Source organism: Dryobates pubescens, chromosome 20 (genome assembly GCF_014839835.1).
Source record: "Dryobates pubescens isolate bDryPub1 chromosome 20, bDryPub1.pri, whole genome shotgun sequence".
Taxonomy (NCBI): domain Eukaryota; kingdom Metazoa; phylum Chordata; class Aves; order Piciformes; family Picidae; genus Dryobates; species Dryobates pubescens.
In genome coordinates, this window is record NC_071631.1 from 13,345,953 (window position 1) to 13,363,793 (window position 17,841).

Below are 17,841 nucleotides of genomic sequence, written 5' to 3' on the forward strand. Positions count from 1 at the left end.
GGGGCGGGGAGGGCGCGCATGCGCGCAGGCCAGGACCCCACATACGCATACTAGGGGTGCTCACGGCGGTGCCTGACGGAAAAGCGTCCCCGGGAGGGTGGGGCGGTGCTGCCATGGCCGCGGCGCCGCCGGGCCAGGAGCTGTGCCCGCACTGCCACAAGCCCTTCAAGCGGCTCCGCACCCACCTCCCGCACTGTAAGGCCGCGCCGAGACCAGCTACTGCCAGCGCGCCAGGGCCGAGGTCAAACCCAGGCCTAGCCCGAGGCCCGGCCGCCACCAGCGCGCCGGGGTCAAGTTCAAGCCTAGGCAAAAGCACTGTCCCGGGAGCCGTCGCCGGGTCGGGGGCAGGCAGCAGGCCGCGGACAGGAGCGGCCGATACGAGCAGCAAGCATCCGCCCAGCCCCATCACAGGGCAGGGGCTGCCCAGGGCGGCCCCCAAGAAGACGGCAGCGGCAGGATGCGCGGAGCCGCCTGCGGCGGCCCGGGAACGGAACAAAGCTGCCACCGAGCAGGGTGGAGCATCCAGCCCCGGGCTTCGTCGCCAGCCCGACGGACGCCGCGCAGAGCGGAAGGTGGAGCCCGCGGTGCAGGACGTAGCCAAGTCACTTGATTTGCTCCCTGAGGAGGTGAAAGATCTACCCGAAAAGCTGAGTAACGGAGTGAAAATAGTAATAGAGAAGCACCGCGCCAGGGTGATCAGGGAGAAGAGCGGTTCCAGAAGCAGGGGCGCTTCTGCAGGAAGCCACAGCTCGCACGGCTCGCCTGTGGAAAGACTGGATTCAGACGGTGCTGTTAGCCGTCCTGACGCAGCTCAGCCTGGCCTGCAGGAGGGAATAGCTGTTGGAGAAACCCCAAACACAGAGACACGTGGCCTTGGAGCTGCGGAGAGCGCGGCTGCGAGCTCAAAGGGAGAAAAGGGCAATAGCTTAAATGCATCAAAAACACCCCTGCTTCAAAGTCCCCCTGAAGCTTACTGCAGAAGTAACCCCGGTGACCTCCTTCAGCAGGAGGCAATAGACAAAACCGTGACAGAAGAGAAGCAGATGTACGTAGAAGTTGGTGTGGAATATAAAGCCCCTCTTTCTGCTTTGCATACCAAGAACCTCCATCTGTCAGTGAGAGAAGGTTTCAGAGGTCACGAGGAAGGGGCATCCAAAAACTACCTAACCAGCATACAAAAGCTTCCAGAGAGCAAGAAGCAGATGGCTGCCGTTTCCCAGCCCCTCCTGAGCACAAGGAGGGACCCCGAGCTGGCGCTGCACCAGTCCTTGCTCCACACTTCTGAACGCCAGCCCATCTGTCCCTCCCAGGCCTCTGGCAGGAGCACGCCAGCAGGTGCCATGGGCTTGGAGTGGTTTCCAGACTTACATCCTAATTATCATGGGCTGAGTATTTTTCCAGGGAAGCATTTCCAAGAAGATGTGGGGGTCACAACAAAAACACTGACCGGCAGGTTCTCGGAGAGGCAGCAAGGTAATGTCAGAAACAAAATCTCTGCTGCTGAGCTTTGCTGCTCTGTCAGGCTCAACTGTCCACTGTGAATGGCAGAGGAGGGGTAGGAAATGCTGATCTTGTTCAGAAAGGGATGAAGGAATGATCCAAGGTGGTTAACTGCTCACCCCTCCAGGCTGCAAAACCAATGCTTTGTTTTTATTGAGGTTTGAGTCAGGCTCCTGCATGTTTGGGCTGGCGGAGGCAACTCATTCTGTGCTGGAGATGATTCGCTTTTCCTTTCCAAGCAGTTAGTCCCAAGCCCAAGTCACTTGCAACCATGTCTGATTTCAGGTCTGTGTTCTCCCCCCAGTGCAGGGAGCTCAAGCACCACACATGTTGTCTTCACTTTCCTGCCTTTGGCCACTCTGACTTCTCATCACACAGGTCGCCTCTCAGAACAGCATCTGATGGACGTGAGGCTGGGGGAGCTTCCCATGTGGTTGGCCACCTGTGACTTTTCCCCTCAGGGGCTGCTTGGAGGAGTGCAGAAAGGTGAGACTGAATTCCTGGATCTTGGGGCAGTGTTGTCCCACTTACCTGATTTACTTACTGCAGCCTGGTCCAAGTGACCACTTTGATCTTTAGAAATCGTGGTATCACAATTGTTTTGGTTGGAAGAGATCTTTGAGGTCAAGTCCAACCATTAACCGCACTGCCAGGTCACCACTAAACCATGTCCCCCTGCACCACAATCCCTCCAGAGATGAGGACTCCACCACTGCCCTGGGCAGCCTGTGCCAGGGCTTGACAACACTTTTGGGAAAGTTCCTAATGTCTAATCTAAACCTCCCCTGGCACGAGCCTCTCTCTTGTCCTGGCACTTATTTCCTGGGAGAAGAACCACTTGGTTCTAACCTCCTTTCAGGGAGTTAAAGAGAGTGATGAGGTTCTCCCTTAGTCTCCTTTTTCTCCAGGCCAAAGAACCCCAGTTCCCTCAGCTGCTGCTCCAAGACTTGTGCTCTAGATGCTCCACCAGCTTTTTTGCCCTTCTTTGGGCACAAAGACACAACAGACCCGACCATTTGTGGAAAGTTAGATGGAACTCCTCAAACCTGCACATGATTTGACCCTTGATTTCTGTTCCAACAGCCTGGAGCAGCTATTACAACAAGTACATCAACGTGAAGAGGGGTGGACCAGCAGGGATCTCCATGCTGCTGGCTGGATACTGCCTCCTCAGCTATGGCTGGAACTATCAGCACATTAGTAAGATTTCCTTCTTGATATCCATCTTATTTCAGGCAATTATCCTTTCTGCAGCAGGCAGAAAGCTTTATTTGCCATTCACATTAATTCCACCTCTGAAATGAGTCAAATACTTTACAGTTAAGACTAATCTCAGCAGCATTCTTACCTGGCTGAGGCAGGCAGAGGAATTTAGCTAATAAAGGTGGGAATACCAGTTGTTGATGCACAGCATCTCCCTGGAGAGCACCAGCAATGGTCATAAGCACTTTTAAACCCTGCCCAAAGCAGAGGGAAGAGCTTCTCCAACACTCCACACCCATTCCCTGGGTTTATTCCCAACTGAGAAGGGATTTTACTGGGGGTTGTATAGTTTTCCCCAGCAGGACTTGCTCTTGTGCAGCTCCACAGCACAGAGGAAGCTGCAGTCATTCTCCTGCTTCTCACAGCTGGGCAGAGCACACACTCATGAAGTGCCCAACACAGCACCATGCTGACCCTGCTGGGTTTGCTTTCTCCTGGTTTTTCTAGAGGGCTATCGCTGGCGGAAATACCACTGAGGAGGCTGGAACAGAAGATTTGCCTGGGAGCCAGCAGAAGTACTCAGAACCAGTGTCCACACAGGGACTCAAACCAGCAGAGGCCCATTTATCACCAGAGACAGCTTTTTAGTCATTGCAGAGGATGCTTTTCAGTGACCCTGCTGCAGAGAGAGAAGTGACAGTGCCAGCCTGAGATCACTGTGCTGTGATTCAGGCAGCATGTAGTTAGAGCTGCCCCTCAGGGGACTGGGTGCAGTAGAGCTCCTGTAGTCCAAATAGCTCACTTAGGTCATCTTGTCCTGTGTCTGGTGTCCCAGAGATGAATGGCCTAAGATGAAATGATGTGTAACTGAAGTGTATGGCAGCAGGTGTGTTATGACAGGGTGGGCTTCAGCCAGAACCACCCCTTCAAGTTGGCAGAGTTGTGCCCATCTTCTTCTTACCACACTCCACAGCAAGATGGATCATGTTTGCAGGCTGGGCCCTGCAGGACCCTTCCACTAACAGCCCCCAGCCCCTGGTCAGCACAGCAGTTGTGGAACTGGCCAGGCTCTGAGGGAGCACCTTGGTGAAGGCACTAAAGCAGCAGCAGCACTCAGACCACAATGCCCTAGTTCTGGGGAAGGAAAATCCATTGGATTATCTGCTGTGCCCAAAGGGCAAACCAATGGAACATCAGACAAATGAGGACAGTTAGGAGAGAGCTAGTTGTAGCCTGCCATCAGCAGACATGTCTGGAAAAGGGTTGGTCATGTTACAGGCATGAAGGGTGAAATAACACGCCAAGAAAAAAACCCAACTTGAAGCCTTTCATGAAAACAATTCTGTGTCAGAGGTGTTTCACCAAATCTCCTCTCAGCAGCAATACAAAAAATAAAAAGCCTTTGTGAATTTTCCTTTCCTCCTCGCTACTGTCTGCTCTGACACATGGTGTTTCTTCCCCCCTTCACAGGGGATCAGCACACCCTCGTCTGCCCAGGACCCACCACTAAGCCGGTCCCACACCCCTTCAGCCGCTCCTGCTGCCCCAGTCTACCTGTGCAGGAGGGAGCAGAGGTGAAAAGCCCAATTATAGTTGAGTTAGGGAAGCTGTGGCTTCTCTGCTGCTTGTGCAGAGAGCTGTGAGAGCCTGTGCTGAGCAAAGCCAACTGGCTTTTCTGGTCCTACAAGTGCCCTAGTAGCCGCCTCACTGGCTCCGTGGTGCTTTTTGGTGTCCTCCTTCCATGGTCCTTGCAGGAGCACTCAAGTCACTTGCCCAGCAGCATTTCCAGATGAGTCTTCCCACACTCGCTGGTGCAGTGACCTTTCTAGCACTGGGGGAACAAGGAGAGGCAGGTACCCATTTTGTGCTGGGTCAGTTCATGTTAGCCATGAACTATGCCATGTTAGCACATGTTCATTTTCACATAATTCCCCAGCAGCTGGGCTAAAGCCTTGTTCCAGCACAGCTCCCACACACAAGCAGCGTCCCAAGGACTCCAGCTGCCACAAACCTCTGGCTCAGAGGGACAAGGAATGCTCACTGCTCTCCAGGGCTGTTCCACTGCATTCCAAGTGTCTTTTACCACCAAAGTACCTTTTTCTCACCATGCAGTCAAATTATTTCAGCCCCATACAGCCTCTTTCCCCAGCTACCAAAGGGGACAAGCTCCAGCACCCAGAAACAGCCCAGGGGAAAAAAATCAGACGTCCAGAGTCAAGGAAGCTGTTTTGAGAGTACTGTGGGAATCCACATGCCACGTGTTGCCCCTTGCCATAGCACTTCACCCTCCCTGCAAGGCAAGACCATTGCTCCCAGCCCTCCCATTCTCACCTTGAAGCAGTCCCAGCTCACCCCAGCAGCCTTCCTGGCAGCTCACCATGCCTGCAGAAGCCACAGTCATACCAGGGACAGCCCATGGTGCTGGTGCTGGCCTCAAGGTACAGGAAGGGACAGTCCTTGTTGCTGCACTCGCCTGTTGGCACAACGGTTGGGACAATGTTCACTCAAATCACAGTGAAAAATGCTCAAGGATGGGCTGGATGGGGGGAACCAAGGTGCCCAGGAAGCACCCAGGCTTGGCCATGGGTGGGTGCCAGCGACATTTCTTCCTGCAGACAGGAGGTGGCATCAGGCACTTGCTCAAGGCCAGACCCGAGGGACATGGGTGCTGGGGTGGGAGAGGCTCCCTGAGGTCCCCAGCCTGGTCCTTCACCTGCCAAACTTGGACACCATCATCTTCTACCTGCCAGTGTCCAACTGTGCCAGCTGCATCTCTAAATGAGCAATGCCAAGAGGCAGCCACCCAGCTCCCTCAGGCCAGAGCCCAGGGAGGAGGCAGGACCAGAGGCACTCAAGCATCCTGGTGAGTGCAACAAGAGCCAGAAGCACCAGCAAGGAGGAGAACCCCAGAACCTCCTGCACCCCTTTCACCTTCCAAGGATGCCACAGTACTCTGTCCCAAACTTACTGTTCATATCCAGGAAGGGCAGGGACTGAACTCCTCACTGCTCCTCTACATCAGCCTCTGAGTCAATCCTGATCTTCTTCACACCAGTCACCAGCTCCTGCATCACCCCTGCACCTCCAACGCAGCCCAGGCAGAGAGCACAGCTGCAAAGGACCTGGCAGTGGGGCTGTCTGAGGACAGCACATCCCCTAAGGGTGCACCACATTCTGCAGGTCACTGCAGCCAACCTGAGCCCCAGCAATGCTCAGAAACTCTCCTTCTCCTCCGAGAGCCAGAGCAAAACCAGTACAAGGCAGCAGTTCAGAGTGCTGCATTTAAAGAGTGAAGCTGCCCACATCTGTTCTCCATTTGCAGCCATGATTGCCTGGTGCTGCATCCCAGCTGCAGGGAGCCCATCCCTGAGCCCCCATCATACCCCTCTGCCTCCCCCTCCCCCTGCACTCCCCCTCTCCATTGCCTCTCTGCACCAACATCTGCTTTTCCTCCAGCCCCAGCTCTGGGGCACAGCACTGGTCTGAGCCTCCCTGGAGCATCACCAGGGGCTTTGGGGCTGGCTGTGAGCTGGGTTATCTCCCTCACACCGGGGCTGCTGCTCAGCCTTAAACTGAGCCCAGAGTTGCCTGAGTGCTGTAAAGAAATGCTCAGGTAGCAGGAGATGGATCCTGCATGGGGGGTTTGAGTGCTTGGAGCATTACTGGGTGCATAGCAGCACCAGCACCACACCACCAGCCCTGCTCTCCACCAGGACAGACCCATGTCCTCAGGGTCCTGGTCAAGTCACACCTCATGTTGTAGAAGCATAAGCCTGGCTGGGAAAGACCTTAAGGTCATAAAGTCCAACCATAACCTAACATCTCCCTGTGCACAACTGTTAGACCATGTCCCCAAGCACCTCATTCAGACATCTTTTAAACACCTCCAGGGATGGTGACTCCACCACCTCCCAGGGCAGCCTGTTCCAGTGCCCAATGACCCTTCTGGTAAGGAATTTTTTTCCTAATATCCAATCTAAACTTCCCCTGGCACAACTTGAGGCCATTTCTTCTCATCCTATGATTTGTTTCCTGGGAGAAGAGGCCAGCCCCCATCTGGATCCAGCTTTCTTTCAGGGAGTTGTAGAGAGCAAGAAGGTCTGCCCTCATCCTCCTTTTCTCCAGGCTAAACAACCCCAGCTTCCTTAGCTGCTCCTTGTAGGAGTTGTGTTCAAGACCCCTCACCATACTCATTGCCCTTCTCTGGACACACTTCAGCGCCTCAGTGTCCTTCTTGTAGTGAGGGCCCCAAAACTGAACCCAATGCTTAGAGTGCAGCCTCACCAGTGCTGAGTACAGAGGTAAGATCACATCCCTGGTCCTGATGGGCACACTATTTCTGATCCAGGATGCTATTGGCCAGGATGCTATTGGCCTTCTTGGCCACCTTGGCACCCTGCTGAATCTTGTTCAGTGAGCTGTCAACCAGTAGTCCCAGATGCTTCTCTGCCAAGTAACTTTGCAGCCACTCTGCCCCAAGCCTGTAGAATTGCCTGGGGTTGTTGTGAGCAAAGTAGAGGACCCAGCACTTCCTGGGTTCCCATCAGAAACCCCTTCAGTCCTTAATGCTGGACTGGGGACTTGCACACATGCCAGCCTGGAGCAGCATGTGCCAGGCATGACCATGGTGCCAGGCTGCTTCCTGGGGCCCACTCAGAAAAGACCACAGAGCCCCTGGGTTTAGCCTGATGCTCCATCCCTCCTCCACCACACAGCTCCCGGGGCCAGGCGCGTCCCCAGCTCATGCCTGGAGCGCCGTGGTCCTGACACATCAGGGATGGAGACCTGCTCCCATTCTGTCACTAGCTATAAATGCACTGGACCAGTGCTGCCAGAGCTCTGCTTACGGGTGCTGCAGCACAGGGTGCTGTGAACCCATCCAGCACCAAGCAGTCGTGCCAGCTGCATCCCACACACACACTCCATGCCCCACACCGAGGTGCCCACCCTGTGCTGTGCACATGGGTGTTCTGGGTGTAGCCCAGCCAGTCTGCCCTCCCCAGTTACCCCCCACTAGCCTGGGACCCATTGTGCTAGCCCTGTGCTTGCTTGCTCAGGGTGTGCTGGGGCCACCATTCTGTGACACCAAGCGTGGCCATGTCCCATGCCTGCTCAGGGGATGCCTTCTGCTCCGTCAGCTTGCAGCAGCACGGTGCTGCTGAGCAGGGTGCTGGAGCCGACAGGTGTCACAAAGATGGCCATTGCCAAGTGATGCTCGCAGGCAGGCAGGGCTGGCTCACCCCAGGGCCTCTCCTCTCCCCTCGGCACCAGCAAGGCCTCAGAGAGTGAGGTGGTCCTAGAAGAGGGTACAAAACTCCGTGACCTGCCCTGCCCATTGCCTTACCTGAGAGAATCCCCAAGAGACAAGAGGATCCAGGTCCCCCAGAGCAGCCTGGTGACCTCCCAGGAGGCAGGGACCAGGACCATCAGCTCAGGGGATGGATGCTGAGAGTGGCAGAGGGGGACAGCAGCCTTGGGACCCTGGCATGGGGGGGACAGGGGGGGGCAGTGCTGTGCTGCAGTGACCAGGGCAGAAGCAGCCCGGTGAGCTCAGAGCCACTAGCTGCAGCTGCTGTTGTTCTCCTCATCCCAGACAATAGCTCAATGTCCCACACCACAGGCTGCTGTGTTGGGCCTGGCATGTGCACAGGACCCCATTGTGTCCCCACTATGGCACAGCACTTGCTTGCTCCCATTTGTTTCACCAGGGGAGATCCTTCCAGGACAGGGGCACCCAGCACCCTTCTACAGCCAGGAGATGCTAAGAGTGGCCAAATCCCTTCCTCCCCTTCCATCACCAGCAATGAGAGCCTGGACAACACTCCCAGTAGAGCTATGTCCTCCATCTGCTTGAGGAATGGCTCCGGGGTTGCTCCCAGAGCTTTGTTCCACCACAGCCCAGCTCCTTCAGTGATGCTGGGGAGCAGAGGCAGCCCCAGCTCTGACAATGCCCTACCTGCACCAGGGGCTGAGCTGTGGGATGGGAAGTGACCTGTCCTGCTTGCTGTGCCAGAGGCCAAAGCATCCCCACGGGGCTGGCAGCACCTACAGCAACCCCAGCTCTGGCCCCCAGCCCATGGGAGTGGGGACAGCCAGTCCTGCCCCACCATCACCTTCCCTTCCTCCCTGGCTGGCAGGGAACAGGGCTGCAGGGAGGAGAGCGGCATCTTGGCAGGGCTACCCCTTGGCAGGAACAAGCCTGGCCGGAGGATCCCAGCCCTGAGCCAGATCCGGACAGCAGGAGCTCGCCTTGCTTCCTCCCGCTGCAGGCAGCCCCATGCGATGGATGGGCAGAGAAAGCGTGGCCACTGCAGGCACCCAAATGGCAGCCAGGGCACTGGCCACTGGGCAGGACACCAGATAGGGCCAGGCAGCAAGACAGGGTCTGGGGATAGTGGCAGCACAGAGAAAGGCAGTCCCCAGCTGTGCAGCAAACACACAGTCCCATAGGTCTCATCCCCCAGGAAGCCAGGCCACTGCTGTCACTACCTTTTCCTTTAATTCTTTGCATTTTTACATACATGGTATAAAACCCTCCTCTGCCACCTGCCTGCACCAGGCCAGTGTTGGCACTGCCCAGATAGGCACCACAATGGTGGCTGCCCAGCATACAGAACATTGGGATTCACCCCAGCTCACAGGAGAGGGTTCCAGGCATTCCTCCCAGAGGGAGCAGACCCATGCTGCCATCAGCATCCCTGGGAGCAGCCAGTGCCCAGGGGTACCCCCATGGATCAGGCATCTGGGATGGATCCACCCATCCAAGGGATGGGGAGCAAGCCCCTACCACAGCACAGGGAAGGAGGCTCTTGGTCTGCAAAAAGCCTCTAAGAAACCTGGGAAGCTGGAGCTGCTCCAGAGCCAAGTCCTTCCTCATGGGAAATCTCCCCTCCATGATAACCAAAAGCAAGAGTAAAGAAAGTTAAGTACAAATCAGAGAGCAGTAAAAACCATACATCAGGGGAAAAAGCCAAACAAACGACAAATAATATATTACTAAAGGGGCTACAAGTTGGAAGCCTCATCTTGTTTGATCCTATATTGCTTTACATGGGCAGGGAGTAGAAAAGAGAAGAGCTAATATCCAAAGTCCAACAGAAAGAACCAAAATCAAGTCTGCTTTCCTCTCCTGGAATGTGCTAGAGGTCTCTGGGGGCCAAAACACCTTCAGGACTGCCCCCAGCCCTGGGAGCAGAATGCTGTCCTGCTGCAGCACGTCCTCCATCGGATGGGGAGAGGGAACAAGGTAAGAGTTGAGTCTTCCCCAGTGCCACCCGTTGCAGCACCAGGGTGTTTGGCTCTGTGTCCAAGCAACCGCAAACAAGAACCAGACCCCTTGGCTCAGCTGCCTGCCTTTTATACTCTGATCTCATCATCATCTTCATCGGCGAATGAGAACTCCTTGTCGGGGCGTTTCGTGGGACCTCCTTGCTGGATTGGTGGCCTGGGGATGGGGCTGCGCTCCTCTGGCCCCGAGGTGCAGCTGGACACCGAAGTGCTGTCCCTGGGGCAGCAGCCGCCGGTGCCACGAGATGGGCTCTGGCTTGGCACAGCTGCTAGCGCTGGGGAGCCTGGCAAGGTGGCATCTGCCTCCTCATCCTGGCTGTCCTCTCCCTCGGGATCTTCATCCTGCTCCCACTGCTCCTTATCCATGATGCTCAGGACATCCCCAAGCATGGAGGGCCCCAGGTCGATGTGGAAGGACATGATGGACTCGGCATGCTTCATGCCTGCCCCACTCTTGGCCACCATGACGGGCAGGTCCGTGATGTCCCCGAAATCTCGCTCATCCAAGCTGGGGCTCAGGGGCCCGGCGGCCGCCCCGTTCGCACACTGCTGCTCTTCAGGGCTCATCTCCTCGGGGAGCTTCTTGACAGGGCTGGAGGAGAGGCTCTTGGGCAGCTGCCCTGCACTCCTGTCCACCTCCTTCTCATTGAGCTGGGGCAGGGAGACCGCATTCTTCACGAAGAGTGCCGAGTCCCGCAGCGAGCCCAGCATGTCCCGGCGGTCACCTCGGGTCACCGACTGCGAGCGCTTGCTGCTGCGGAAGCGGCGGGACAGCAGGCTGGGCTTGGAGGCACCCGGCTCCTCGCACACCTCCGGCCCTGGCTCCCCGGCCTTGCTGGTGAGGAAAGATGTGTCCCCAAAGGCATCCCCCGCCCGCCCCACGTGCATGGTGTGGCGGAAGTCCCCCAAGGGCGCGCTGATCATCTCGGCCGTCAGGTCGGCCCGCGAGCGCCGCTTGGAGTGGGCAGAGTTGGAGACGAGTTGCTTGAGGATGGGCATCGCTGCACCAGGGAAGGGCTCTGCTGTGCTCGACCAGGGAGTCCAAGGTGGAGCTGCGCGTCCCACGGGCCTGGCTGGTGCTCTGCTTCTGGGCTCCCGCTGGTGTCACAGATAGGTCACTGCTAGGGAACAGGAGAGAGTGATGTGGTCAGACTTTGAAGACGCAAACAGGCATGGCCCTACCAACACCAGCCCTCACCCTGCCAGGCTGCAAAACGTGGCCTGCCAGCCACTCAGCTCTGCCAGGAACAGCCTCCATGATGGTTTTGCAGAGGACAGGTTCCCAGATAACCACAAGATCCCCATCCTCCCTAAACGAGCAGGTCCTAGACCCCATCCACAGTGCAGGCACACAGAAAGGAACACAAGACCTGGGCACAGAGCTGTTGCAGGATGATTCCCAACCCTCTGCCCCACGTGAAGAGGCACAAAGAGGGATGCAGGGCACCGTGGGTACACGCTGTCCCCTCCCAGCACAACCCCAGCCCACCAGAGCCGGGTACAGCAACGCTCCAGCCCGGGAGCCGCACGCCGAGAGGATGCCTGGGATTTTTTTTCATTGGAAGAAAGCAGGGAGGAGCAGACGCCAGGAGGAATTGGAAACAGACGGCAGGAAGTGTGTGAGGAGGGCGCAGAGCCCCCGGGAGGCACCGTCAGCCCAGCAGCAGGATGGGGGGGGCCAGGATGGGGACAGGCGGACACTCCACGGGTACCACTTCATGTTTGGCAGGATGGGGACATGGGAAAGCAGCCTTGTGATGCCCTTGAACTCCACAAAGCCCTCCAAGCTGCTCCTCACTATAACCCCACTCTGAGCCCAGACGTGGCTGTGCCTGCCCTCCCTGGCCACCTCACAGTCACCACTGTAACTCAAGGGTGGTGGCAGAGATAACAAGGGCCCTGGCTGACTGGGATGTAGAGAGTCGTGTTCCTCTTCCCCATTGCCACCATGGTGCAACTGGCTGATCTGTTCAGCCCAGTGCCCACGACCACACAGGAGGGGAGGACAGTGACCATGTCACTGTATCCTGCACTTTCCCTGGCGCCAGGCAGCCCCAGGTGGTCCTGGGAGAGGCTGCTGGGCAGGAAGGGCTCATGGCCGCCTACTTCCTCCCTTCAGGCACTGCTGGCGACACTGTGGCCCCATGACACACACAGAGAAGGGACCAATGTCTCTCCTCTGACCAAGCCTCAGGGCAGGGGCCACATCCCTCCTATTTCCCACTCCATCTCAAGGTGTAGCCAAACAGCTTTGCAGGGTCAAGGCCCAGTGCCACAGCCCATGGGCAGCAATGGCAGCACTTTCCTGGCACAACCCTGTCCTGTACCTGCTCAGGCAGACACCACATGAAATCACAGCATCTGCCCACAGGTCCCAGCACAGCTAGGGGAGGGAGTCCTGCCCTTTATCCCTCCCCAGACTTACCCTGTCAAAGGCATTTGTCCCCTGCCACAGCAGTGGGGCCTCAGGCAGGCTGCAGCCAGGCCATTCCCATGCAGGCTGGATGGACTCTGACCCCACAGGGGTGTAAAGTCCCAGTGCCCGTCCCACCTACGCACAGCTTCCATGTGGGGCCAGCCAGCATGGGCATGCCCCATGGCACAGAGTTGGCAGCAAGTGGCCATGCTCTCCGTCTGTCCATGCATGATCCCACTACCCTAGGGAGGGAGAAACATGAACCTTACTGCTCTCCACAACAGCCTGAAAAAGGTTGGAGCAAGGTGGGCGTCGGTCTCTTCTCCTTAGTAACAAGTGATAGAATGAGAGGAAATGGCATCAGGTTGTGCCAGGGGAGGTTTAGGTTTGATACCAGGAAAAAATTCTTTGCTGCAAGAGTGGTCAGGCATTGGAACAGGCTGCCCAGGGAGGTGGTGGAGTCACCATCCCTGGAGGTGTTCAAAAAAACATGTAGACATGGCACTTTAGGACATGGTTTAATGGCCGTGGTGGTGTTAGGTCAGGGGTTGGACTCAATGATCTTAAAGGTCTTTTCCATCCAAAACAATTCCATGATTCTATGACTATATATGAACCCTTCTGAGCACACAGGGGAGGGGACAGAGCAGCCACACCACCCCCTCTGCACCTCCAAACCAGGAGCCGGGTGAGCTTCTCCTGCTCACTCCATCTGAACGCAGATGAGGAGCTCAGCGGAGCCCTGCTGCCCTGCCAGGATCTCACACCCATCCAGCAGAGCGCGTGCATGGCACAGACGTGTTCCCCTCACGAGGTCTCCTTCCAGCCCAGCATTCCTCCAGCCTTTGGTTTTACATAAAACAAACACTCCCGGCGAGCTCCCCAGCCGGGCCAGGCAACCGTGCTGCTGATTTAGGCCATCTGGGGACTGTCCCTCCCTTGTATTTAGATTTCGGGGCCAAGTTCAGCATTTGTGAGATACTTTGCAAGGCTCGGCAAAGAGGCCACCAGGAGGTTGGAGTGTTACCAGCGTGCTGCAGCAGCCTCCCTGGCCAGCAGCTCTCCATCACCATCACAGCCTCCAAGGAAGCTGTTGTGTTTCCCCTCGCTGCTCCTGCTCACAAAGCTTTTTCACAGCATCCAAAATCCACTGCCCTCCCCGCCCCAATCCCTCAATGCTTCACTCCTAGGTCACCCTGAGAGGTGACAGCAGTGTGGTGGGACGCTGCTGCCTGAGCAGCCTGGCTGATGGCTGTGTCCTGCCTGGGGGAAGAAGGACACAGAGCCCTTTTCTCCTCTTCTCAGTTGGGGAAGAGGAAAGCAGATCCTGTGATATTCCCACCGCCGGCACTTTCACAAAGGAAAGCAGGCCAGGGAGGCTTCACTGCTGCCTCTCCAGCTACCTACTGGGGAAAGCTGCTCTGTAACCTGAGAGACTTCACAGGCAGGCTGGCAGCGTTGCCTGTCCTGGGGCAGTGAGCCCAGAGCATGGCCAACTCCCAGCAGGGCTTTGGGGAAAGGGGAGGGGATGGGATCAGCAAGTGTGCATCGAGAACAAGAGGGATAAAGTGTCCCAACTGGCCATGCACTGCTTCCCACCTACCCTCTCAGCCCTTTGGGACCATGAGCTCTGAGGGAGCGAGCACATAAAGCCCCTGGGGACAGGATTTCACCCAGATGGCTGCTTGCAGGACAGTGGGGTGCTGCAGCCAGTATGGAGGCTGGGACAGCCCCAGGCAGGTAAAGAGAGAGCAACAAGCCCTAACAGTGCAGCCCTCCCACAAGACATCTCTCATCTTCCTCATCTCATCCCACTCAACAGTAGTCACCCACAGGCACTAGAGACACAAGTGGCTTGAAGAAAGAGGCCAGTGAATGGGTGCACAGAGGGAAAATACCAAGTCCAGCCACATTCCCATACATCCTGCCCCTGGCTCGTCCCACTCAGGGGCTGGAAGAACCAAACCTGCAGAAGCCATCCCAGCTGGCCTGGCTGGCTCTAAACAAGCCTCCCCAGCTTTGCCATGCAGAACACCCCAGGCAGCACCCTCCAGCCCAGAGATCAGAGGATGCTCTCCCCACCCTGGGAGTCGCTGGCACAGGGGCTGAGCTGGACCAGCCAGACGACCCCTCCACTTCACTGCCAGGGGGCAGGGAGAACCCACATAGGGGCAGGAAGGACACACCAGGCAGGGAGGGCATGCCGGCTGCTCAGCACCACTTTCTGGTGCGCTGCCCTTCAGGGATCCAGCTCAGGCGTCCCTTTGATGTTGCTGCCTGGCAGACAACTGCTGGAGACAGGGCACAGATCACACCCTGCCACCATCAGCCCCAGGAGGGGACCAGCTTGCTGTCACACCCTCGCGTTGGGCTCCCCATTGAGTCTTCCCAGGGCCTGGGGGTAGACAGTCCTGTTAGTGCGGGCAGCCCAGGCGCCCCGGTGACCGCCTCCTCCCTGGCGCGGGTGACAGGTCTGGTCCTGTCCCTGGCATCGGCATCCCAGTTCAGACGTGGGATGCAGCCAGGAAGCACAAAGTCAGCCGACAGCCCAGCACCGGAGCCATGGCCACCAAGACAGCTCACCGGGAGGCAAAGCTTAACTCTTGCCAGGGCTCTCGGCACTCTGATCAGCACCAAACTGAGGAACTCATCGCCCCCAGAGCCAGCACGCTGGTGCCAAAAGCAAAGCAGTGCCTCCCAAGGGATTGCCGACGACCGGGAGCTAGCCAGAGTTCAGCGAGGAGCTATTGGCAGGACACGCCAGAACAAGCACAGGACCATAAATCCTCCTGCTATGGGGCCACGAACCAGCCTGGGGCTCTGCGCTGCGAGAAGGGGACATTTCCGGGGGGGGGGAAAGGTTATCTCCTCGCTGGCCCTGGCTCCATCTCTCACAGCGGGGTCTGGCTGGGGTCCGACAGGATACCGGGGCTAAACAGACCTCCCGACCTCTGCCAGGCTCCGAATTCCTGCGGTTTCGCTAGGGTGGACGGGAAGTAAACACCCAGGCTTCCCACGGCTTGGCCACGGCATCATACCTGCCGGCGGGGCCCAGCACCCCGCAGCTGGCCGACTCAGGGGGTCCATGGCTGCTCTTTGCGCTCACGACAAAACCCCAGGGAACAAAGGGAGAGACCGCCAGAGTCAGCACAACGCTGCCAGCAGCAGGGAGCCTGTGGGCACCGGCGTGGGGCTGCCCAGAGGGGTCACAGTGGGAGCCCCAGCACTGGGTCAAGCCCATGGCACAGCCCATGGGGACTCAGGCCACCTTTGCTCTCCCTCCCCAGGACCTAAGCCCACTGCAGCTCCTCGGTGCTGGATTCACTCCATGACCTCCGAGGGAGCTGCGTCCAAACCAGAGTTGTTTACTGTGTGCCCAGCCAGGGAGACAGCCCCGTCCCGGGGTGCAGAGACCTGAGCTCCTTTCGTTCCTTCACTCCGTGCCTCAGTTACTCCCCAAAACCCGCTAACGATCCCAGCTGCCTTTAAACCAGCCCTCCTGATCTATAGATTTCGGCACTCGGAAACATCCATACTTAACGCGGCCACCGCCGGGGTCAAACCAGGGCGGCGAGAGCTGAGTCCAGCTCCCCATGAGCGATCTCTGCCCACCAGCCCCTGACTCTCTGGGCACCAGAGTGCATTTGGGAAACAGCCCCATTCCCAGGCTTCACGAGCCAGAAATGTTCCTGTTCTCCGGGGTACCCACGGGACCTGGCGTGTTCTCCCTAGGGTTGGCGAACAGAGCGGGCTGGGAAGCCCTGACCCTGTCCCAGGCTGCAGGGGGAAGGGCTAGAGGGGGAATTTCAGGCGGTTCTGACTCAGCACCCGCCTGAGCCCAGCCCCGGCCAGCCCAGGGGTGCTGCTGGACCCGGTCCAGCACGGGAAGGATCAGCCTTTCCGAGAAGGGCTACAGGCGCCCATTGCCCCGGCTGCGGCCATCACCAGCCCCGGGCACCGCGAACCCTCGCGTCGGGGCTCCCCCGGGAGCCGCGGGAAAGCGGCCGCTGGGGCGGGGTGAGCCGCGACCGGTTGCCCCACGCTGGGCAAACACGGCTCCGTATCCCGTTAACCCTTTCGTCGCGGACCAGCCTCACGCTCCAGTGTGTTTGTGGCAGGGTCACCGCCGTCCCCAGCCCGGTACCGGCGCCGGGCTCGGGGCAGCCCCAGGGACCCCGCCCGGCGCCGGACAATGGCCTCGGCTGAGTCCTCCGGTGCTAAGGCGAACCGAGCCGTGCCGGGCTCAACCGAGCCCCAGCGTGGCCCGGACCCCCCAATTCCTTACCCTCCGGTACCTGCGCGCCCGAGACCCGCTGCCGGTCCATGGCCGAGCCGAGCCTAGCCGAGCCCGAGCGGAGCTGCACCCCCCACTACCGCCGCCACGGGCATGATGTCATCGCCCCGCCCGAACCAATGGCGTGGTGCTACGTCACAGGACAGCCCCACACCCTCCATTCAAACCCGAATGGGGCGGGGGGGTGGGGGGGGTGGGGGGGAGGAAACTCTTGTCCCGGGCGCGGCCCCGCCCGTGGGGGGTCCCGGCTGTGTCCCCCTGGAGTGGGGGGATGGAGATGTGTTCCCCCGAGTAGGGTCACTGTTGGGATTCTCCACTCCCCCTAGGTGAGGTTTGGGGGTCCGCGATAGTGGGGAGTCCCAGATCTCTTTCCTCCGGAGGGGTCCCGAGTCGGGTCCTCGGGACCGGAGGAACGGGCTGGCTGCAGCTCTGGCAGACAAAGGGGGATGTGACCGACTCTAATTAATTAAGGGGAATTAAGAGCCGAACTGCGACGTCAGGACAAGGCAGGTTCAACCCTGGGGCAGCAACTGTGGCCCTGTTCCACGCACGACTGTGACACCCATGAGGCTGCAGCACCCACGCTCACCCACCACTATTTCCCAGCTCCCTGTCACCAGCCATCCCCACTGCTCCATCCACCTCAAGGGGCTGTGAGGCTCCTCCAGGCCATGGGATGGTTGGATGGTCCTTGGCTAGGACGTGATGGCAGAGCCACCATGGCTGGGACACGATGGCAGGACCACCGTGATCACCATCTCGCTGGAGATGGGCTGAAAGGGAGAGTGCAGAGCTGCACAGCCGCTCTCAAGGCTTAAGGAGACCTTTGTGGGAGAAAAGGGGCGGGAGAGATGAGATTATCCCCAATCTGCCTAATGCGGCGTTTCTTGCATATTCCAGAGCATCTGGTGCCTCCGTGGAAGGAGCCAGGCTGGGGAGTATGGGGTGGTGAGTGGGGTCTTGGGACACCTGAGCTGTGAGACTCTAGGGGCTTGAGTGCTGCAACATGATGCTGCAGGGAGACAGAGTTCTCATGTCAGGGGTGCAAGAAGCTCTGTTCCTATGTTCCCCCAGTTCTACCAGATCGGTGCCACCAACCCAGGGTCTGTGGTTGCAGCAGTGGCCAGGGCTGGGCAGCACC

The 17,841-nt window shown here is 58.2% G+C and overlaps 2 protein-coding genes across 5 annotated transcripts; one reads left to right on the forward strand and one right to left on the reverse strand.

Annotated features, from left to right (window-relative positions):
- The first annotated feature begins 113 nt into the window (after positions 1-113).
- Positions 114-4,077, forward strand: C20H17orf80 (chromosome 20 C17orf80 homolog). The gene is made up of 4 exons (XM_054171088.1): positions 114-1,473; positions 1,810-1,986; positions 2,584-2,700; positions 3,211-4,077. The coding sequence occupies exons 1-4, from the start codon at positions 114-116 to the stop codon at positions 3,237-3,239; spliced, it is 1,683 nt and encodes a 560-aa protein (XP_054027063.1). The 3' UTR covers positions 3,240-4,077.
- Positions 4,078-9,561: 5,484 nt separating this feature from the next.
- Positions 9,562-16,791, reverse strand: CDC42EP4 (CDC42 effector protein 4). Of its 4 annotated transcripts, none has more exons than XM_054171127.1 (2): positions 16,702-16,791; positions 9,562-11,111 (listed from the first exon to the last, which is right to left on the reverse strand). In XM_054171127.1, the coding sequence occupies exon 2, from the start codon at positions 10,987-10,989 to the stop codon at positions 10,060-10,062; it is 930 nt and encodes a 309-aa protein (XP_054027102.1). In that variant the 5' UTR covers positions 10,990-11,111; positions 16,702-16,791; the 3' UTR covers positions 9,562-10,059. The 4 variants fall into 4 exon arrangements, with proteins under 4 accessions (XP_054027102.1, XP_054027101.1, XP_054027103.1 ...); XM_054171126.1 differs by having other exon boundaries at positions 16,692-16,791; XM_054171128.1 differs by having other exon boundaries at positions 9,562-11,108; positions 16,692-16,785.
- Positions 16,792-17,841: the final 1,050 nt, after the last annotated feature.